Source organism: Pseudorasbora parva, chromosome 7, assembly GCF_024679245.1.
Source record: "Pseudorasbora parva isolate DD20220531a chromosome 7, ASM2467924v1, whole genome shotgun sequence".
NCBI lineage: Eukaryota > Metazoa > Chordata > Actinopteri > Cypriniformes > Gobionidae > Pseudorasbora > Pseudorasbora parva.
Window position 1 is genome coordinate 46,367,750 of NC_090178.1, and position 21,178 is coordinate 46,388,927.

Genomic DNA, 21,178 nt, shown 5'->3' on the forward strand with positions numbered 1-21,178 from the left:
AAATGCTGTCTTCGGAGGCATCAAGCAATGTCCGAATCTAATGTTAGCTTCACTTCCTGTCTCCTGAGAGACCTTCATGTGATCGATTGTTAAAGGCATCATACATGTATCCTTCCCTGCCTTTGATATCCCACAATCCTGTGCTTTCCATTCAGTGACACTTGAGCTGGGGGGGGGGGAAGTTGGCATACAAAAGTTGCGTTGACTTGTCAGTTTGCGTGTAAATGTATGTTTTGCTTTTTGGATACAGTCTGATGTCGTTTCTAGTGAGAAAATACTAATGTAGTAATTAAATATATGTTTAGTTCTCACCAAAGCTCGCTCTATTTTGCTGTGGATCATTAAACTGTTACACTGCCTTAGAAGTCGGTTCGAAATCGTTTTGTGAGGTGCCTTCATGCGCAAAACACTGCCTTACAAGACATTGTCAGATAAGGCAGCGAGGCAACGAGTCAGCTGCCTAGGTTTTCGGAGGAAGCCTAAATGGTGGTTATGGTCATGTGATTGTGGCGTAGTTCGTTTAGGCTAGCTTTTTATTTCTGCCGACTGTATGGGTATGCATGTGACGTCACTGTCGGCCGTAGTAACTGCTAGTGGCAAAAAGACTAAGACTTTTGTAGCGTGAATGCTGCAAAAAACACACAAAACCAGGCCTGGAGCCAGAGGGGTAGGGATGGCGAAAACTAAACATTTTCTTGACCGACCACCGAGCCTCATTGGCCGGTTGAAACCGGTTAACCGATTAGTTTAAAATATGCTGCGCTATTTGAAATAACAGCCACGAGCCGCGCCTGCAATCTCACAACTGTCGCATCTCTCTGTGGCTCTCACACACACACACACACACACTGTCCCGGCACCGCCACCTCCCTTCCACTTACGTCACTTTTTTAAATCCTCTACAGCGTGAAACATGAGTCCCGCAAACGCGGCGCCGAGGAGCTTGTTTGTAATCGGAGGACAAATGGCTCCTTAGTTTCAAAATGGTTTGGGTACAAGGTGATCGCGCTGAAAATAAAGGCATTTGTCCAGCGTTAGAAGCTCATTTGAAACATTGCCGCGGCTCATTTAAGAAAATGACAGCTCCGAAGAGACGCCGCTTTAGTTCGAGGTAGTGCTAACAATAATAAAGAAAGATGATGATCAACACCTTATGTGTTTCCACTGAAATGTAGATGTAATATATTTCCAAATGTAAGCCCATCTTATGCGGAATGACGCTTCATACGGTCGTCTGCCCCGGCTCTAACCTCGAGTGTTTTAGCCGGTTTACTTTTTGCAAACCTTGTGAGTGCGCAAACCCAAACGCTGTGACCTCGCGCCAAATGTTTTTATTGGTTTATTAAGTACAAACAGGCGAGTTATGAAAAATCGAGTGTGAGGGATTTGTTCACTTCACACAAAAAGATTTTGTAATGAGACGGCTAACTGTAGTAGCGTTTAGTCCACTGTCTATAATAGCCTAATTTAGAGATCTTTTTTTTTTTTTACTGACAACTTTGATCGGTTAACGTTGATACGGTCAACCATCGGTCAAACGGTCATCAGTTAACATCCCTACAGAGAGGGGTCTATTTTCTTTGCATATTATTTGTGAAAGAGTATGCAACAGATCCAGTGCGTATCTGTATTTGAGCACGTGATTCAATTTCCAATGTGTTTTTGCTTCGGTGAGTAATGTAGCCAATCACAGACATGTTTGTTAATTTCTATAACGCAATGGCCAATCGCAGGTGTTGATTCTTGACAAGCGGCCACATACACGCTTCAATACATGCGGGATTCGCTCTCGAGAACAGATGACTGACAGTGATACATTTTTATGCATGTATCGAAATCAGGCTCATATAAAAATGTCAGGAAAAAACGATTCCTGGCTGCATGTCAATATCTACGGCTCATTGGATCTTTGGTAAGTTGTAAGGAACAGGGCCGTACCCAGGATTTTCTAAAACATTTTCCTCCTTTACATATGCATTTTAAGACATAAGAAAATCAAAGAATCAGCTAACTGTAGCTTTAAAACCATGTCAGTGTGCAGTATAAGTTATTTTAAGAAGACAACAGATTTTTATAAATGAGAATCTGGTTAAATGTTGCAAAAACTTTAAACTCCAAATTAAAATAAAATAGAAAATCTGTTTTGTTGTTAAATTGAGCCAAAGACGACATATGTGTGACTCAGTCTTTGAAAACCTAGCTAAAGTAAATTTTAGGATTTACATTATGTATATCATATAACCTTGATATATTTAATGTTGAATGAGTAAGATCATGTCAAAGATAGAAATCAATGTGAAAATATAACCAATGAGTGAAATCTAAATTTGATGCTCCTAATCCTAATATTAGATTATGAGACTTTAGCCTGTCTTTTCATTTTCGTCTATATCGGTAAAAACAAAGTTGTAAATGTAAATTTACTGAAGGCTTCCAAGAAAACCAGGTCAAGAAAACGTAATTAGTTTGCATCCCTGATTATTAAGCGCTCTTGCGGTGTTGTGATGTCAAATATCAGTCGTTGTTCGAAGCGCCGGTTGGTGGTTGTGGCATTTGTCCCGCCTCTCCTCCACTGTGATTGGACATTGATGTTCACCCAAAGTTGAACTGTGGACGCTCAACGTGTAAAAATGGACAAAACCTGCCAGCTGTTGGCGCAATTGAAAAGTGCGGCGCATCCATTGGAAACAATTGAAAACATACGCCGGGCGAGGCGAGAACACCTGTTTGTACACGCCGCCTTAATAGGCTATTATTTTGCAACTTCTATTATGTACACCTCGGAGAATTACCGAGGTCTGGACCTCGGGGACCTCAATGGTGGGTACGGCCCTGGTAAGGAACACTATATGAGTCCAACTTTTAAACTGATTTGTTTTACTCACGGTTTCCCCTATTAAATGCAGTCATGCAGGAGCTCTTCGGCCACTCAGTCCCCGATGAGTGGGCTTGTACCGAGTGGCGTTGATGCATACTGTCTATTTCGGCTTCAAAATTCATTAAAGTTGTGTTCAATTTTGAAAATGATCTTGATAGATAAAACGTGTAAGAATCATAAACTTTTGTGGATCACAGAGCTTATTTTTTTGTGATAGTTGGAAAAATCATATTGGGTTTCAGTTGGGAACCAGTTGGATGCTAACTGGCCTACAAAAAATGAGTAAAATGGCTTCTCAAACAAGAACAAATGTGGGGCGGGGCTTGATTCTGTCTGTTGGGAACCGATTGGATGGTTGTGGTTTGGTGAATTGCTATGGGTGGATCTCAGGTTGCAACGCCCCCTCGACATAAGAGAAGAGATGACGGGAAAGATTTTGATTCAAGATTACGAGGAACAATAATAAATGCTGCAATATTTGATAAAAAAAAATAAGAAGTCAATTTTGATTGTTTTATGATTTTAAGATGGTTCACACTGGCAGTAACTTAAAGCAACACATTTCCTTTCACTGTTCTGTATGATTTGCCCACATACATGAAATATATATATATTTTTTAAATTATGCATGGAAGACCGTAAAAATTGTTAAGTGGTTTGATTCATCTTCTTCATAATCTGATGAATAGCAAATACTCAAAAACATACACTTTAGTATGGGGAACACATTCACTATTAACTACGACGTTTGCCTCAATAAACTCCTGATTTACTGCTTATTAATAGTTAGTACGGTAGTTTTGTAGCTTTAAGTTTAGGTATTGGGTCGGATTAAGGGATGTAGAATAAGGTCATGAAGAATAAGGCATTAATATGTGCTTTATAAGTACTAATAAACAGCCAATATCCTAATAATATGCATGATAATAAGCAACTAGTTAAAAGTCAATAACTGAACCTTAAAATAAAGACTTTCAATGTTAAGCGAACACGTGTGTTAAACACATAAACTGCTTCTGTCTGTTTAATGTCAATAAAAGCCAAAGAGAACAATCAGTTTCAGCAAACACTTTATATTCATTAATAGTCACAATCTGATGTACTAAGTAACAAAACATTTTATCTCTATTTTATTGTCATAATTTATCATCACTCAATTTTATTAATGGTATGACTGTGTATTTTTAACACAGGAGCATTTACATGTTTGAGTCTATGTGACAAAGCAGCAATAACCTGACAAGATGCTTAAGATGTCGGTCTTTCTTGACAACTACACTCATATTTTTCAGTTCATGTCTGGTTATCTGTGTGTGTGTGTGTGTGTGTGTGTGTGTGTGTGTGTGTGTGTGTGTGCCCCTTATAATAGACATCTGACATACTGATAACAACACACTGATGGCCCTGATGATGCTCATAAATACCTGTTATTTTCTGGTAAATGCCAATGCCCAGACCCTGCTGTGAAGCTGATAAAGCTTACTGGACTTTGAAGTCTCACATTTACTGCATGTGTGTTCGGGGTTGAATTAATGCAGAGCTGAACGAACTGTCAAATGGGATCACATGACAAAAACTTGTTTGGTGGACACATACGGCTTCATGGCATCCTCAAGGGCTTTTCTGAAGTCCTGAAGCCTCACTTCAGTGCAAGCCGGAGCTGACAGCTTCCCCGCACGGATCAGGATGCAGAGCTCATCCAGCATCTTTCGTAAGGCGTCTTCATCTGTCACAAGAGGCCAACGGTGTTAAAGAGATGAGTGTTTTAAACTCTAATAGTCCTCACGTAACAAGGCGACCCGAGAAAAACGTACCGTGTTTGTTGTCTCTCTTCCATTGGGTCACCCAGAATCCTCTTATCTTCACATCTTTAAAGATCAGTGCACTCTAAAGAACGAATAATACTTATAAATGTACACCACACTACCTTCTATTATAATTAAATACAAGGCAAAAAATGCTCTTCTTACTTAGTAATTTTGTCTTTGTCATATCTAAAGACTCTTAAATCAAGATGCATTTATTAGATGAGTAAAATGACAAAAAAAAAAAAAATCTTGTTTTCTTAAAAAATAAAATTTGAAATGAAGTGAGTTGCTTAAAATAAGCCAAATGATCTGCCAATGGGGTGAGAAATATTATCTTGTTTCGTATTAAAATTATCTTATTTCTTGTTTCCGTCCCAAACAGAAATAAGATAATTTTTCTCACCCCATTGGAAGATTATTTTGCTTGTTTTAAGCAAAAACTCACTTCATTTAGTCACTTCATTTTCTCCAGGAAACAAGCAAAAATATCTGGACCCACTTTATATTAGGTGGCCTTAACTACTATGTACTAACATTGTAATTAATCATTTGATACAATGCACTTATAGTGTACATACATGTTTTTACATTGTACTTACATTTTTAAAAATACCTGCATGTAATTACGTCTGTAATTCATTTCTGTAGTTACATTTGTAAGAGCATTTTTTGCAGTGTAAAGCCAGATGTCAAGGTTCGTATCCAGTGTTGATGAGAGAAAACTCACCACTGGAACAGTGACTGGTTGTTTGGCCATCCCGCCGTACGTCACCATACTCCCTCCACTTCTGAGGAACGCACATACATAATTTATGCAGTTATAGAATGAATACGTATATGCTTGGTTTATCAAGGGTCACATTTGATGATGTTTCTGTCATATGAGCATGAAAGCACAAATTCAGTGTCAGTGTTTCTGAACTCCCTGAAACGCCTCCATTGTAGTCTTGAGTTTTCTTCCGGGAACAAACATGGCATTAGCCTGACAAGCCAGACCCACATCAAGATGTTTGGTCTGGAAACTCACTGACAGCTCAATCCGAGGGGCGGATAAACGGTTGTCTTTCAAACTCCCTCTGCACGCGATAGGATAGCGCTACACCAACCAGAGCAATGAAGGTGAAGCAGAGCTCGCTGACTGATTAAACTTTCGGCAAAATTTCGAACACATCTTCCCTTTTTAAGAATGACTTCAGTGCCGCTCTTTGTTCTTTTCTCAGAGAAAAGCTTAACTCCAAGTCTTCCAGAGTCGCGGTCAGAGCTGATTCGAAAGACCGCCGTTCGCCAGCTTCTGTGTTTACTAGAAGCACGCAAACGCAATTCTGCCGTCATTATGTTAAGCCCCGCCCACCGACTCAATACACAATGTGATTGGCCGGACCAGAGTTCGGTTTTTCCAGCTCGCAAGCCAACAGAGGGTTGCTAGACTACTCTGGCTGCAAATTACATCTGCTGCCACTAGGGTGCATCTAGATAATAAATGGGCAGAATAAATGGGGGGGGCTTGGTTAAGTTAGTTAGAGAGAAGTGTGTTGAAACCATAGACTGTAATAAAATATGGACATAGTGTCTGTGAATTCACCCATAGGATTCTGAAGAGCAGTTTTGAAGCATAAAGTAGGGTCGAGCTGGCTGTCGCCATCTTGGCAGCGCGTCATTCCCGGATAACAGAAAATGGGCAAAGAGGCGGGACGAGGGCGGAGCAGACAAACCCGCCACCCGTCACTCAAAGTGGCCGCGCCCTTATTTATGCAGAACTTTAAGGCTTTATATAACGTAAACAAATGAGTTATAAAAAAAATTCACCCCCCTCAAGGTTGTCATGAAGGTAAACATTAGCCGTATAGACCAAACCACAATTTGTCCCAGGCTGTAAACATGTTAATTTCTGCTGTAAAGTTGGGCATTTTAACATTGGCTCAATGAGATTCTGCTCCTTCTGGAGCCTGCCTCTAGTGGCCAGCCGAGGAATTGCAGTTTAAGTCACTTCGGTATTGGCTTCAACAGAAACTGGGGGAGGAGCCCCTTGGTTGAAATTGGTGGTTATGGTAAGGGGCGGGACATTTCCCAAACACACTCAAAGCGGTTGAAAAATCACAACACACTGCTCCAGCCGACCAATCAGAGCACATTGTGCTTTTCAGGAGGAGTGGCTTCATAGACTGGGAAGAGATGAGCTGCAATGAAGAATATGGGGAGTATAATGTGCTTTTTGAACATTCAATCAGGAACACAATCCTGTTTAAAAACACACATTAGATTACTAGGGTTTCGGAAGTAAAATCAGTAACAGTACACTTGAAGCTCTTATATATAATGCATTATAAAAGTATTGTAATGCATTAGTTATGCTTTGTACTGCACCTTATAATGCATTGTATGATCTCATGAATAATTGAAACCAAATATATAATACATTATAACACTAGTCTAATCATTGTTATACCTTTAGAAAGAATAATTATAAGACACGACAAACAACCAATGTCAGATGCTACAAGAAATCTGCCAATATTATAATCCATTTTAACTTTGGTTACCATTATTGGTAACACTTTATAATAAGTATACAGTAATAAAGTACTTAAAACTCATTTGCAAAATATTAGTTTATAGTTAATTCATAGTTAATATATTGTAGTCTCTACTACACTGTTAATATATTAATAGGCTATATATACAAAATAGTAAGCTCTTTATTCATTATTAATTTTTATGCTTTAACAACTTAATAACTAAATATTTCTCACTTTAGATTTGATCACAAAAAATGGGCAAATGTCATTAAGTGCTTAAAATTATCCTTTATAAGACATTCATTGCATTAGTATTAAGGGTTCCTCAAAAAATACATAATATACTTAATATAATATTTTTCTGTAAAGGGTAAGTTTAGAGTTAGAGGTGTGTGTGTGTGTGTGTGTGTGTGTGTGTGTGTGTGTGTGTGTGTGTGTGTGTGTGTGTATACAGGGGAGAGAATACAGTTTGTACAGTATGAAAGTTATGTATATGGCAAGTCCCCATAAAACATGAAAACCCCAAAAAATATTTTAACTATGAATTTACTATAAACTAATAGTTTGTTAATGATTTGTACGTACTTTATTACTGTATACATATTATAAACTTTTATTCTAATACCTTTATAATATGTTATACAAATGTTTTAAAGTAAAAAGTCATGTGATTTGGTGTTCATGCTTCAGATCAGTGGTGCTTAACTTTCCTGACTTTGCAACCTTTGCTCAACTTTTTTCAAATTTAGACTTTTTAAGTACATAACATAACATAACATAACATAACATAACATAACATAACATAACATAACATAACATAACATAACATAACATAACATAACATAACAACATAACATAACATAACATAAACCTGTGCTGAGGCCCTCTAGTGGGCTATCTCTATAAAGAAAATGAATGGGAAAAACAATGAAGGCTGCTGCGGACACTGTATGTGAACACTGTTATAGATTTTGATATCTGTGTTTAGATAACTTACTGTAAATGACGTAAGAGCTCTGTGGCGCTCTTTCCTCCGACTCCATTCAGTGCCAGTTTAGGTCGAGGACACGACTGTTGAAAGCAAACGCCGAACAGCATCATGATACAGTCTCTCGTTGAAGCTGCAGAATGATTTAGCCTGTGGCTTCTATCACACGTTTCAGACTGACCCTGAACAGCTCCTTCATCTCTGGCCGTCTCAGCGTCTCCTCTGTGAGGACGTGTGTGGCTCCGAGTGCTGTCAGTCTGTCAGACACATGCTGCAGGTCTGGCCTAAAATAGAAACATCACACAATGGCAAAATCATCCGAGCAGCTTTTGCTTTATGGAGCTGTTATAGCACACCAAAACGAGTCGACATAAAAACAACCTATTTTACTTCGATATTTCCAAATGGAAGAGAACATTAAAAAAGAAACCATTTTATAGTTCTGTAACTGGACTGATGAGAGAACAGATGAACAGAAAAAGGTGAGCTGAGGTAATCACTTTAAATGCTTCAGGTCTGTGTTTGCAAAGCAAAGTCTGTAGAGTGCTTGGCCAAACTTAGTAGTAACGCTTATAAAATATTATTTTAAGGTGTTATCTTGGCTTGCTCAGTTGGGGACACCTGAATTTCCCTAAATCACCGATCTGCCCGGATGGATATGATATGACTATGATAATTGAAATCAGCTGGATAAAACCGTCACCGTATTCTCCAGACTGTACAGCCGAATCAAATTCTGTTGCATTATCTTCCTGTTAACACTGTGAAGCTGCTTTGAAATACTTGGACTTGTAAAAAGCGCTATATAAATAAAGGTGATTTGATTTTACAGTGTAATAATACATTCAATACATAAGCATGAATTTACTAAAGGGTTAGGGTTTGGTTTAGTGTTAGTTTCATGTAATTATGCATAATTTACTGTAATTATTATTATAACTACTGTACATGTGACATGAAACACTGTAAAATAAAGTGTTATCTAAGAAACGTATCAATAGTTTTGATGTCCCAAACACACTTTACTTCAAAAGTTAAAATGCATTATAATATTTGTCGATTCCTTGTAATATCTGACATTGGTTGTTTGTCGTGTGTTTTAATGTATTATACTTTCTAAAGGTGTAACAATGTACATATAAGTATTATAAAGTATTATATCTGAGGTTACAATTATTCATGAGATCATAGAGACAGAGGCCACGCCCACACCGGTGCACATCCAATGCTCTGACTTTGTATTGCGTGAAGCGGTCGCCTCGTCTTTTCTGACTTATAACAAAAAATCTAACAATGTCTAAAATCTGATATGTGACAAGGTGTACAGCAAACAAGCTACAAAACATAGAACTACGTTTTTATTAGCTGTCGACCCCAAAAAACGAGCGTTTAAAGCTACACTGTGTAATTTTTTTAGTTTATTCTTAGCTAAAAACACTTAGTTATTTCAAAAATATATGTGCTCATTAATGTATATTTACTTCTTTCAAGTAATAAAGTATTCTCGTAAGTTTATAATCTGCGATTGAAAATACATACGGGTGAGCGGTTCGAATGCCGGTCGCCATGTTGCCCCTCCATCTTGAAAGGACATTAGCCAAAGAGGGACATACCCGTAAATTCAAGCTTCGCCTTTCGCGGTTTAACACTCGATGGCACCGTGTCGAATGTGAAGAGGGGGATTGCCATGTTAATCTTGGACTAAATCGGCCACCGTAGGAGTTAAAACGAAATCAGAATTGAGAGGAACAGAAACTATTATTCATTGGATGGTCATATACCATTACACCGCTAGATGGGGGAAAATATCACACAGTTCAGCTTTAAAGGCCATCTTTCAATTTAATTTTATAACTAATTTTATACAGAATATTGTATGAAAATGTCAATTTAAAAAGACATACATAAGAATACATATGTTTTACAACACCCACGCGCAGAAATTAAGAAAAAAAGTGCCTGTTCTAAGCTACGCTCCGAAAATCCGCCTTTTCCCAGAGAACGTGTCATATGACGCAACGACAGGCAAACAGCTGCTGCAGCCCTGGCTCTCAGCGTGGGTTTACGTAGTCTGAAAGGTGGAAACAGAAAATAGAGATTTTCGTTATCGTAATTATAGTTATAGTAGGTTTGAGTTGTCACAATGGTGAATTCTTTTGTCACAATGGTGAATCAATAAAAGATCGTTGTTACAATGACTGTATTTACATGAACAGCATATTCCCGTCCTAGCCGAAAGACTAACTGCTTTCATACACGTACTCCACAGTACATGTGAGCTCATTTACATTATGTCCGTCGGAAATACTAAGAGGTGAGTAGTATAACAGCCGACTAAGGTCGGAATTCCAGCTGTCCGGTTATGCTGTTCAGATATACGGCCCAAACGCTTGACATCTGCAGAAGCAGAACATGCGGAGCGGGCACATAGGTCTAAAAGCAGTTACTGATTAAACATCAGCTAGCAATTTCTACAAAATTTCACGATAAACTATGTTGTGTAGAAATGCACAGAATGTCTATCCCTATCTGACCGTCACATGTGTAAGCTATAGCCTACATCCTACAACATTTATTTTAAATCTGGGATCTAAATTATTTATATTAAGACACATATTGCTGGCATAGATGGTGACAATCTACATGGATGCTTGAAAAACAACAAAGTCGACAACAATATTGCTAAATATGATTTATTAAAGATACTGCAATGTGATAAACATGGAGACCCTGTGGTCACTCACCAAAGCCCCTTTCACACTGCACGTCGGGCCCGCAATATTCCCGGGACATTGCCGGGTCGCCTTCTGAGTGAAAGCAACCACGTCCCGGAATTAATTACCGAATTGAACCCGGGTCTGGGACCTAGTAACATTGCGGGGTTCGACCCGGGACGAGCGCTGTGTGAACAAAAGCCAAAACTAATGCCGCAACGTGTACGTAGTTATCCCACAACTCTATCTCTCTCCTCTGTCCATTTACCCTTCCCCTTAACTCTCCCTGACCCCTCTCTCGCCTAGGCGGCTCGTAATTATACGGCAATAGCCCATCGTAAGAGTTGACATTTATCCCAACTGCAACCTCTTCGCTGTCTGACTCCATTACGAAGAGACGATGTTTACCGGCCGTTGCGTCACTTCCGATCAGAGCGTTTTTCACAACGGAAGTAATTTTACTCACAATTTCTTTTAAAAAACTGTTTTAATGCACATTTATGATTAATTTCTTCACGCAAGTCAAGTTCCTATACTATTTATCTGCACGTCCATTCACAGTGATCTCCAACTTGAAAGATGGGCTTTAAGAAGACAAAAGTACATACAGGCAATAAGACATGAAGCTTCAGCAGGAAGAATGGATCAATTTTTGGGTCCTGACACTCGTACTGAATGTCTCAGTACGCCTACGTGTGCAGTAAACATTTAGCCAAATATCCAAATGTCACTTTTATACAGTCTTGTTCAAAATAATAGCAGTACAATGTGACTAACCAGAATAATCAAGGTTTTTAGTATATTTTTTATTGCTACGTGGCAAACAAGTTACCAGTAGGTTCAGTAGATTCTCAGAAAACAAACAAGACCCAGCATTCATGATATGCACGCTCTTAAGGCTGTGCAATTGGGCAATTAGTTGAAAGGGGTGTGTTCAAAAAAATAGCAGTGTCTACCTTTGACTGTACAAACTCAAAACTATTTTGTACAAACATTTTTTTTTCTGGGTTTTAGCAATCCTGTGAATCACTAAACTAATATTTAGTTGTATGACCACAGTTTTTTAAAACTGCTTGACATCTGTGTGGCATGGAGTCAACCAACTTGTGGCACCTCTCAGCTGTTATTCCACTCCATGATTCTTTAACAACATTCCACAATTCATTCACATTTCTTGGTTTTGCTTCAGAAACAGCATTTTTGATATCACCCCACAAGTTCTCAATTGGATTAAGGTCTGGAGCTTGGGCTGGCCACTCCATAACATTAATTTTGTTGGTTTGGAACCAAGACTTTGCCCGTTTACTAGTGTGTTTTGGGTCATTGTCTTGTTGAAACAACCGTTTCAAGGGCATGTCCTCTTCAGCATAGGGCAACATGACCTCTTCAAGTATTTTAACATATGCAAACTGATCCATGATCCCTGGTATGCGATAAATAGGCCCAACACCATAGTAAGAGAAACATGCCCATATCATGATGCTTGCACCTCCATGCTTCACTGTCTTCACTGTGTACTGTGGCTTGAATTCAGAGTTTGGGGGTCGTCTCACAAACTGCCTGTGGCCCTTGGACCCAAAAAGAACAATTTTACTCTCATCAGTCCACAAAATGTTCCTCCATTTCTCTTTAGGCCAGTTGATGTGTTCTTTGGCAAATTGTAACCTCTTCTGCACATGCCTTTTTTTTAACAGAGGGACTTTGCGGGGGATTCTTGAAAATAGATTAGCTTCACACAGACGTCTTCTAACTGTCACAGTACTTACAGGTAACTCCAGACTGTCTTTGATCATCCTGGAGGTGATCATTGGCTGAGCCTTTGCCATTCTGGTTATTCTTCTATCCATTTTGATGGTTGTCTTCCGTTTTCTTCCACGTCTCTCTGGTTTTGCTCTCCATTTTACGGCATTGGAGATCATTTTAGCTGAACAGCCTATCATTTTTTGCACCTCTTTATAGGTTTTCCCCTCTCTAATCAACTTTTTAATCAAAGTACGCTGTTCTTCTGAACAATGTCTTGAACGACCCATTTTCCTCAGCTTTCAAATGCATGTTCAACAAGTGTTGGCTTCATCCTTAAATAGGGGCCACCTGATTCACACCTGTTTCTTCACAAAATTGATGACCTCAGTGATTGAATGCCACACTGCTATTTTTTTGAACACACCCCTTTCAACTTATTCAACTAATTGCCCAATTGCACAGCCTTAAGAGCGTGCATATCATGAATGGTCTTGTTTGTTTTCTGACAATCTACTGAACCTACTGGTAACTTGTTTGCCACGTAGCAATAAAAAATATACTAAAAACCTTGATTATTCTGGTTAGTCACATTGTACTGCTATTATTTTGAACAAGACTGTATATTATATTTGCTGTGGCTGATTGCGTTCCCCTCTAGTGGGCATAGTTCTCAGTGTAATATAACGTCGCGCTCTGTCTCAATTGCCTATATCCACTTTCATGTCCTTAAACGCTTGTTTTTTGGGTTTTTGTTCCTGGGTTTTTTTGCTTGTTTTCTGTACACCTTGTCACATATCAGCTTTTACACATTGTTACATTTTTTGTAATAAGTCAGAAATGACAAGGAGGCGCTTCCCGCAGTAGAAAGTCAATGGAGACGGTTGCTTTGGCAAAATCCAGGCAATAGTGCATTAATTAAACTGCAAGGATAATGAGTTGAAGTTCACTGTTACCTGTCCCTGATGACATTGATGGTTTGAAAACCCTTAGCAGCAGCGATCTGAATAACAGCCTGTCCAACGCCACTGTTAGCTGCGTTCTGGATGACCGTGTCTCCTAAAATATAGAGTTAGTTAGTGCATGATCAACAGTTTAAATAGAGTTGAGGTCAATGAAGAATGAAAGCACCTGGTTTGAGCTCCTCGAAGTCTGTGAGCATCCTAAAAGCTGTACAGGGGTTGACTCCCAAAGTGGCAGCAGACAGCACAGGAATGTCTTTAGGTAAAGTCACCAGATCTCCAGCCGCCACAACCGCTGCCGTTCTCCATGTGCCTGTGCGGATCAATGCAGGACAAAGTACACAGCTTCATTACTTCTGGTCAAATATTACTCCATTACAAATGAAAGTTGTAAAAACAGATTTTTACTAAAGTAAAAGTACAGAAGTATTTGTTTTCAAAAGTATTTAAGTATCAAAAGTACATTTCCTTTTTTATGTCAAAGCATTACTTTATTATTGTTGAATGAATGCACACTATGCCATCATGGTTTAAGCCAGTCAGTGACGCTTCATCTGACATGCTAGCATACGACTAACTTAAACTCATTTAAATACTTTTATAATAGTTTCAAAGCTCTTTATAATGCTGCTGTCACTTTAAGGCTTAATGCACGGATCCAATACACTGATACACATCTGATATTCTCGCAACAGTTTACATTTACTTAAGACATATTCAACATTGTTTATGCGATTACTCGCCTTCTTCCATTTTTCTATAAACTATAAATTAATGTTCAAAAAATGCTGGGAGATCATAGAACTTCATGTGACTCTACAAGAATGATTCCTGAAAGGCTTTCTGCAAAAACCCCAAAACCTTTTTAAAGAAGACAAAAATCATCCACTGACTTTCTAAGCTGCTACAGAAACGACTTTCAACTTTGAGGACCTTGACAGAAATGTAGTGGAGTAAAAAGTACAATATTTGTCTTTCAAATGTAGTGAAGTTAAAGTCATAAGTTTCCAGAAAAAAGAATACTCAAATAAAGTACAGATACTGAAAAAGTACTTAAGTACAGTACTCGAGTAAATGTACTGTTACTGTCCACCTCTCGCTGTTAAATCCTCAGATCTGCTGAAGATAACATGAATGCTCATTGAATCGTCACCTATTCCGGCATCTCTTGGAATCACCCAGTCGCCGACCTGGAGTGTTTTCACCCGCTCACCCACCTCCATCACCTGCCCCACGCCCTCATTGCCCCCCACTGCTGGAAGCTCAGGCAGGATGGCGTATGTTCCTGTTCAAAGACACAGGGGTTATCAAATCAGTCCCTAGTTTAAAGGAAATCTCACTCAAAACAAAGAAATATGCCCTTTTACAATCAATTCTCGCTATGCACTGCAAAAATTAATTACATTTTCTAAAATGATTTAAACGGTTACATAACGCTAGTCTTTATTGGTTAGGACATGTTTGTCTTTTTTTAGTTTCGTTTTTTTTTTGGATCATTTTGCCTGTGTAAATGCCAACTGCATACATTTTGGCACAGGGGTGTATTTTAATTGGACTACTTTATTTTACTATTTCATCCCCATTTCCTTTATGCGGCACACCTTTACTAGGTACACAAAATAGTTCCTCTCAGGGCCTTTTGGACAGACATGTCCCCATTGAAACCCATTGAAAACTCCAGTTTGTAATCCCAGGGCCATTTAACCATACAATTATGCAATATTTGTGAATAGGCTTTCATTCTGTTGGCAAGGCTTCCAAATTGAATGTTTTATTATTATTACCAAATGGTGCCAGTTTCTCAGGTTTGGTCTATAAATCAAATGCTCGTTTTATTCTTGTTTGGTTTGCTTTTGTGTGTGTGCTTGTAATTTTTGAGAGGAAAACTACTGTAAATCGCCAACCGATGTGTGTACCAGTAGAGCTTTGCTGGCATCTAACGGGGTAAGTGTGGCATTGCACCCCAAACAAAATCTAAATCTTAAAAGCTAATTTTTTTGAGAATTCAACCTCAATTTTGGAGCACAACTTTGGATTTTTTTAGATTTATATTTATGGCTATGATTTTCTAGGTGTTTTAGAGTTAAACATGCTTCATAAAATATAGATTTTATATAAAATAATGTTCATAAATCATTTTCAAAAACTTAAACTTAAAAACTTGAAAAAAAAATTGGTCAAATTTTATGACATTTATGACATTTTTGTCCTCTATGGACCTATGTGTAGCTTTTTGGCAATTAATTAGCTTAATGGTGATCATCATTGTAAATTCTGTAAAGTTTATAATATTTTCATTTTTCTTTTTAAACAAACGTATATATAACACTATACTTTGCATTATAGTACCTTTGCATCGCATGACAAGAGACTAGTTAACGCTGCTGTGTTTCTGTGGAAGTGGCTGTAAAATTGACATCTTTCTATATTTTTCCCTCTTTTGTGAGTTGTGAAAAAAATATTTTGGAGTTTTTCTTTTGGTCTTGAAAAATGAAAATGAAAAAAATGAAAAATATATTTAATGGGCTTCTGAGAAACCCGAAAATGTGAAAAGGGTAAAGTAAAACATTCAGACACATTATGGTAATGTAAATGTGAAGGAACGTGAAAAATAATATCACAATGCAGTCACACTTTAGTTTATATTCCAATTCTCACAATTAACTACAGCTTTTGCCTCAATAAACTCCTAATCACTGCTTATTAATAGTTAGTACGGTCGTTTTTGTAGTGTTTAAGTATTGGTTAAGGGATGTAGAATATGATCATGCAGAATAAGGCATTAATATGTGCTTTATAGTAATAAACAGCCAATATCCTAGCAATATTATGCATGCTAATAGACAACTTGATAATAGTGAGCATTGTACCCCAAACCCAGGGGTTTTCAAATCATTCCTGGAGCCTCCCCAGCACTGCACATTTTGGATGTCTCCCTTATTAGTGTCTTATTTAACACAGCTGTATTAACTCATCCGCTGATTAGTTTAGTACTCCATGAGCTGAGCTGAGCTGGGTGTGTCCAATAAGGGAGATATCCAAAATGTGCAGTGCTGGGGAGGCTCCAGGAATGGTTTTGAAAACCCCTGCCCTAAACTAAAGTGTTTCCCACAAATTCAAATGCTATTTGCTCTTGCCTTGAATCATATTTAAATCAGAGGGGTTGATAGGAGCTGCCAGCATTTTCACCAGGACGCATTCAGGTCCCATATGCGGCAGGTCCAGTGACTCCAACCTGTCAGTCAGTCATTCAGAAAACGCTGTTAACTTTATAAAACTGTCAACATGTTATTATCTATGGGTGTGTGTCCCGCTTACTGAACAGCTCGTGAGGGCTCCCCGTGTTTTCTGTACAGAAGTACAGTGTTGGCTTTGACTGCAGACACAGAGAAGTTGCTTTTAGTGAGAGCAGCTCCATATCTAATCGGCTCAGCACCTGGAGACCAGCAAACGCGATGTCTCCGAGTTAAAAAATATGCGACTCCCGATAGTTTCATTTTAAAGTTGTGATATATCCAAAATCACGATGTTATCGTCTTGAGGCGTTTAAATAAGCACAATAGAGCATAAGTCCGTGTTTACTACCTTGGAAGTTGCCATGTTGTTACCGTAAAGCCTGTAGTAGAGGCGCAGTCTCCGGGTGCTTACGAATCCAAACCGAAGGCACTATTGATGAATATTAATTAGCAATAGTCACGGGATTGGTCCTGGACTGTCCAATCATAACCCAAACCTGTTTTTTTTTGTGTGTGTGTCATAAACTTAGTTTATTGGCCATCCTAGCCAGCGCCCATTTTCCAAACCTATATGGCAAGCCGAGTTAGCATTTAATGCCCCTGGCTCTACTAGCAGTAATTTAGTTCTGACTAAACAAAATGATATATTCTGCAATTTTGAATTGTCGTAATAGAGCTTTAGGGCAGGGATGATGCTTTTTTGTAGACCAAAACTCAGAAAGTAGCATTTTAGCATTTCCAATTACATCCTGCTGATGTCAATAAGTTTTCTGAATGTTTTGTGTTAAATGCCTGAAATAAGGTCTGTGGTTAACACAAGCCCAAGACACTCAAACACACCTTGTTTTATTCTAAGATGTAAGATACTTCAGTATTGGCACATTTGTGATTTTTAAGAGATCTTTTGTGGCTAGAAACCGGTGGTTGCTAACAAGTGGTTCAATAAGACGCTGTCTGGGACATTACACGTCATGATGCTGAACAAGCGCAGTCCACTTTTACAGCCTCGTTGTCATTACAGATATCTTGAATAGTATTAGACTTGTCAAACTGTATTAAGAAGCTTAATTTCTCACTAGTGTATATCTCTAATTATCATTCTGACTAGCCAATATATATGATTCGTTGAAATACAATTGTAACTATCTCAAATAATTTAAAACCATAGTCTTATATGCTAACTCCGCCTGCCATATATGCTTTTCAAAACTGTCATTTGACCAAACATGTTAATATTAATGAGTGGAATTAAAATTTTACCACAATGTCTGTTATAAACGGGCATATTTTTTTAAGAATAAATGTCAATAAATGTTATATAACTTATTAAATTAAAATTAAATTATTAAACTGTTTTGAATCTTTATCATCATCTTCTTGCTGACAATTATGCTCTAGTCTACACCAATCAGGCATAACATTATGACCTTCCTAATATTGTGTTGGTCCCCTTTTGCTTCCAAAACAGCCCTGACCCGAGGCATGGTCTTCACTATAGTCCCCTTAAAGGGTTAGTTCACCCCAAAATGAAATTGATGTCATTAATGAATCACCCTAATGTTGTTCCACACCCATAAGACCTCCATTCATCTTCACACACAGATATTTTATATTTTAGTCACAGACAATATGCAGTCTATGAAGCATCGAAAATAAATTTTGGTCCAAAAATATCAAAAACTACGACTTTATTCAGCATTGTCTTCTCTTCCGTGTTCCTCACATAAAGATTCAAACGGCCATGAATCAGTGAATCGATCAATGATTCGGATCGCCAATGTCACGTGATTTCAGCAGTTTGACACGTGATCCAAACTGCTGAAATCACGTGACAATGGCAATCATTGATCAGTGATCGATTTCTGGACATGGACAGTAAAGTGTGCATAGACTGCATATGCTCTGGGACTAAAATATAAAATATCTTAAACTGTGTTCTGATGAACAGAGGTCTTACGGGTGTGGAACAACATTAGGGTGAGTCATTAATGACATCAATTTCATTTTTGGGTAAACTAACCCTTTAAGGTGTGCTGTGGTATTTGTCACCAAAATGTTAGCAGCAGATCCTTTAAGTCCTGTAAGTTGTGAGGTGGGGCCTCCATGGATCGGAATTGTTTGTTCACCACACCCCACAGATGCTCAATTGGATTGAGATTTGGGGAAGTTAGAGGCCAAGTCATCTCAAACTCCTTGTTCTCCTCAATCCATTCCTGAACCATTTGTTGCTTTGTGGCAGGAGCATTATCCTGCTGGAAGAGCCAGAGCCACCAGGGAATACCGTTTCCATGAAAGGCTGTACATGGTCTGCAACAATGCTTAGGTAGGCTGCACGTGTCAAAGTAACTTTCACATGGATGGCAGGACCCAAGGTTTCCCAGCAGAACATTGACCAAAGCATCACACTGCCTCCGGCTGCTTACCTTCTTGCATCCTGGTGCCATGTGTTCCCTAGGTAAGCGACACACACACACCTAGCCATCCAGGAGATGCAAAAGAAAACATGATTCATCAGACCAGGCCACCTTCTTCCATTGCTCCGTTGTCCAGTTCTGATGCTCACGTGCCACTGTTGGTGCTTTCGGCGGGGTCAGGGGTCAGCATGGGCATACATCACTTGTCTCAGGGGGATATAAGGCATGGAAGAACAATCATTTGAATAAACTCCAGGGTTTCTACTGATACAAAGCCATATGCTAATCGCTGAAGTAACCCTTTAACTTCTTGAGCAATCTGAGCTGCAGAAGCTCGTCTGTTTGATCGGACTACAAGGGCCAGCCTTCGAGAAAATACATTTTGACTAAGAATACATTTAGGTTTCATAGGAAGTATAGAGCTGTGCCAGTGTTACGCAAATACTTGATGGAGATATAGACAATTTTAAAACAGTCAACATAATAAGATATTAAATAAAATGCCAGTTGTAAGTCGTCAGCCTAGATAAAAATAGTAAATATAATATACAGGTTCTGGTCATATACTTAGAATATCATCAAAAAGTTGATTTATTTAACTAATTCCATTCAAAAAGTGAAACTTGTATATTCATTTATTACACAGAGACTGATATATTTAAAATGTTTATTTATTTTAATTTTGATGATTATAACTGACAACTAAGGAAAATCCCAAATTCAGTATCTCAGAAAATTAGAATATTACTTAACACTAATAAAAAATAAATAAATTAAAAAAGGCTATTTTGAAATCTTGACCAACTGAAAAGTATGAATATGAAAAGTATGAGCATGTACAGCACTCAATCCTCAGTTGGGGCTCCTTTTGCCTGAATTACTGCAGCGATGCGGCGTGGCGTGGAGTCGATCAGTCTGTGGCTCTGCTCAGGTGTTATGAGAGCCCAAGGTACTCTGATAGTGGCCTTCAGCTCTTCTGCATTGTTGGGTCTGGCATATCGCATCTTCCTCTTCACAATACCTCATAGATTTTCTAAGGGGTTAAGGTCAGGCGAGTTTGCTGGCCAATTAAGAACAGGGATACCTTGGTCCTTAAAACATGTACTGGATGCTTTGGCATTGTGTGCAGGTGCCAAGTCCTGTTGGAAAATGAAATCTGCATCTTCATAAAGTTGGTCAGCAGCAGGAAGTATGAAGTGCTCTATAACTTTCTGGAATACAGCTGTGTTGACCTTGGACCTCAGAAAACACAGTGGACCAACACCAGCAGATGACATGGCACCCTAAACCATCACTGACTGTAGAAACTTTACGCTGGACCTCAAGCAACGTGGATTGTGTGCCTCTCCTTTCTTCCTCCAGACTCTGGGACCCTGATTTCCAAAGGAAATGCAAAATTTACTTTCATCAGAGAACATAACTTTGGACCACTCAGCAGCACTCCAGTCATTTTTGTCTTTAGCCCAGGCGAGACGCTTCTGACGCTGTCTGTTGTTCAAGAGTGGCTTGACACAAGCAATGCCACAGCTGAAACCCATGTTTTGCATACGTCTGTGCGCAGTGGTTCTTGAAGCACTGACTCCAGCTGCAGTCCACTCTTTGTGAATCTCCCCCACACTTTTGAATGGGTTTTGTTTGCTTACATACATTTTTCTACCGCATCTATGCCTTCCCTTCGCCTCTCTATTAATGTACTTGGCAGAGAGCTCTGTGAACAGCCAGTCTCTTTTGCAATGACCTTTTGTGTCTTGCCCTCCTTGTGCAAGGTGTCAATGGTCATCTTTTGGACAACTGTCAAGTCAGCAGCCTTCCCTATGATTGTGTAGCCAGAATTAGACTGAGAGACCATTTTAAGGCCTCTGCACGTGTTTTGAGTTAATTAGCTGATTAGAGTACGACACCAGGTGTCCTCAATATTGATC

The 21,178-nt window shown here is 38.8% G+C and overlaps 1 protein-coding gene across 1 annotated transcript; it reads right to left on the bottom strand.

The window, feature by feature from the left end:
* Positions 1-3,931: 3,931 nt before the first annotated feature.
* On the bottom strand, positions 3,932-17,243 carry mecr (mitochondrial trans-2-enoyl-CoA reductase). The gene is made up of 10 exons (XM_067449365.1): positions 16,925-17,243; positions 16,744-16,841; positions 14,760-14,891; positions 13,776-13,919; positions 13,601-13,703; positions 8,372-8,474; positions 8,200-8,273; positions 5,414-5,474; positions 4,693-4,765; positions 3,932-4,604 (listed from the first exon to the last, which is right to left on the bottom strand). The coding sequence occupies exons 1-10, from the start codon at positions 17,101-17,103 to the stop codon at positions 4,441-4,443; spliced, it is 1,131 nt and encodes a 376-aa protein (XP_067305466.1). The 5' UTR covers positions 17,104-17,243; the 3' UTR covers positions 3,932-4,440.
* Between the last annotated feature and the right edge of the window lie 3,935 nt (positions 17,244-21,178).

Excerpts from the sequence above, each read along its gene's own strand:
- mecr (XM_067449365.1), bottom strand. The coding sequence starts at position 17,103 with ATGAAACTATCGGGAGTCGCATATTTTTTAACTCGGAGACATCGCGTT. Across the intron at positions 16,842-16,924 it reads GAGCCCTCACGAGCTGTTCA|GTTGGAGTCACTGGACCTGC; the intron begins GTAAGCGGGACA and ends ACTGACTGACAG. Across the intron at positions 8,475-13,600 it reads ATCAATGTCATCAGGGACAG|GCCAGACCTGCAGCATGTGT; the intron begins GTAACAGTGAAC and ends TTTCTATTTTAG.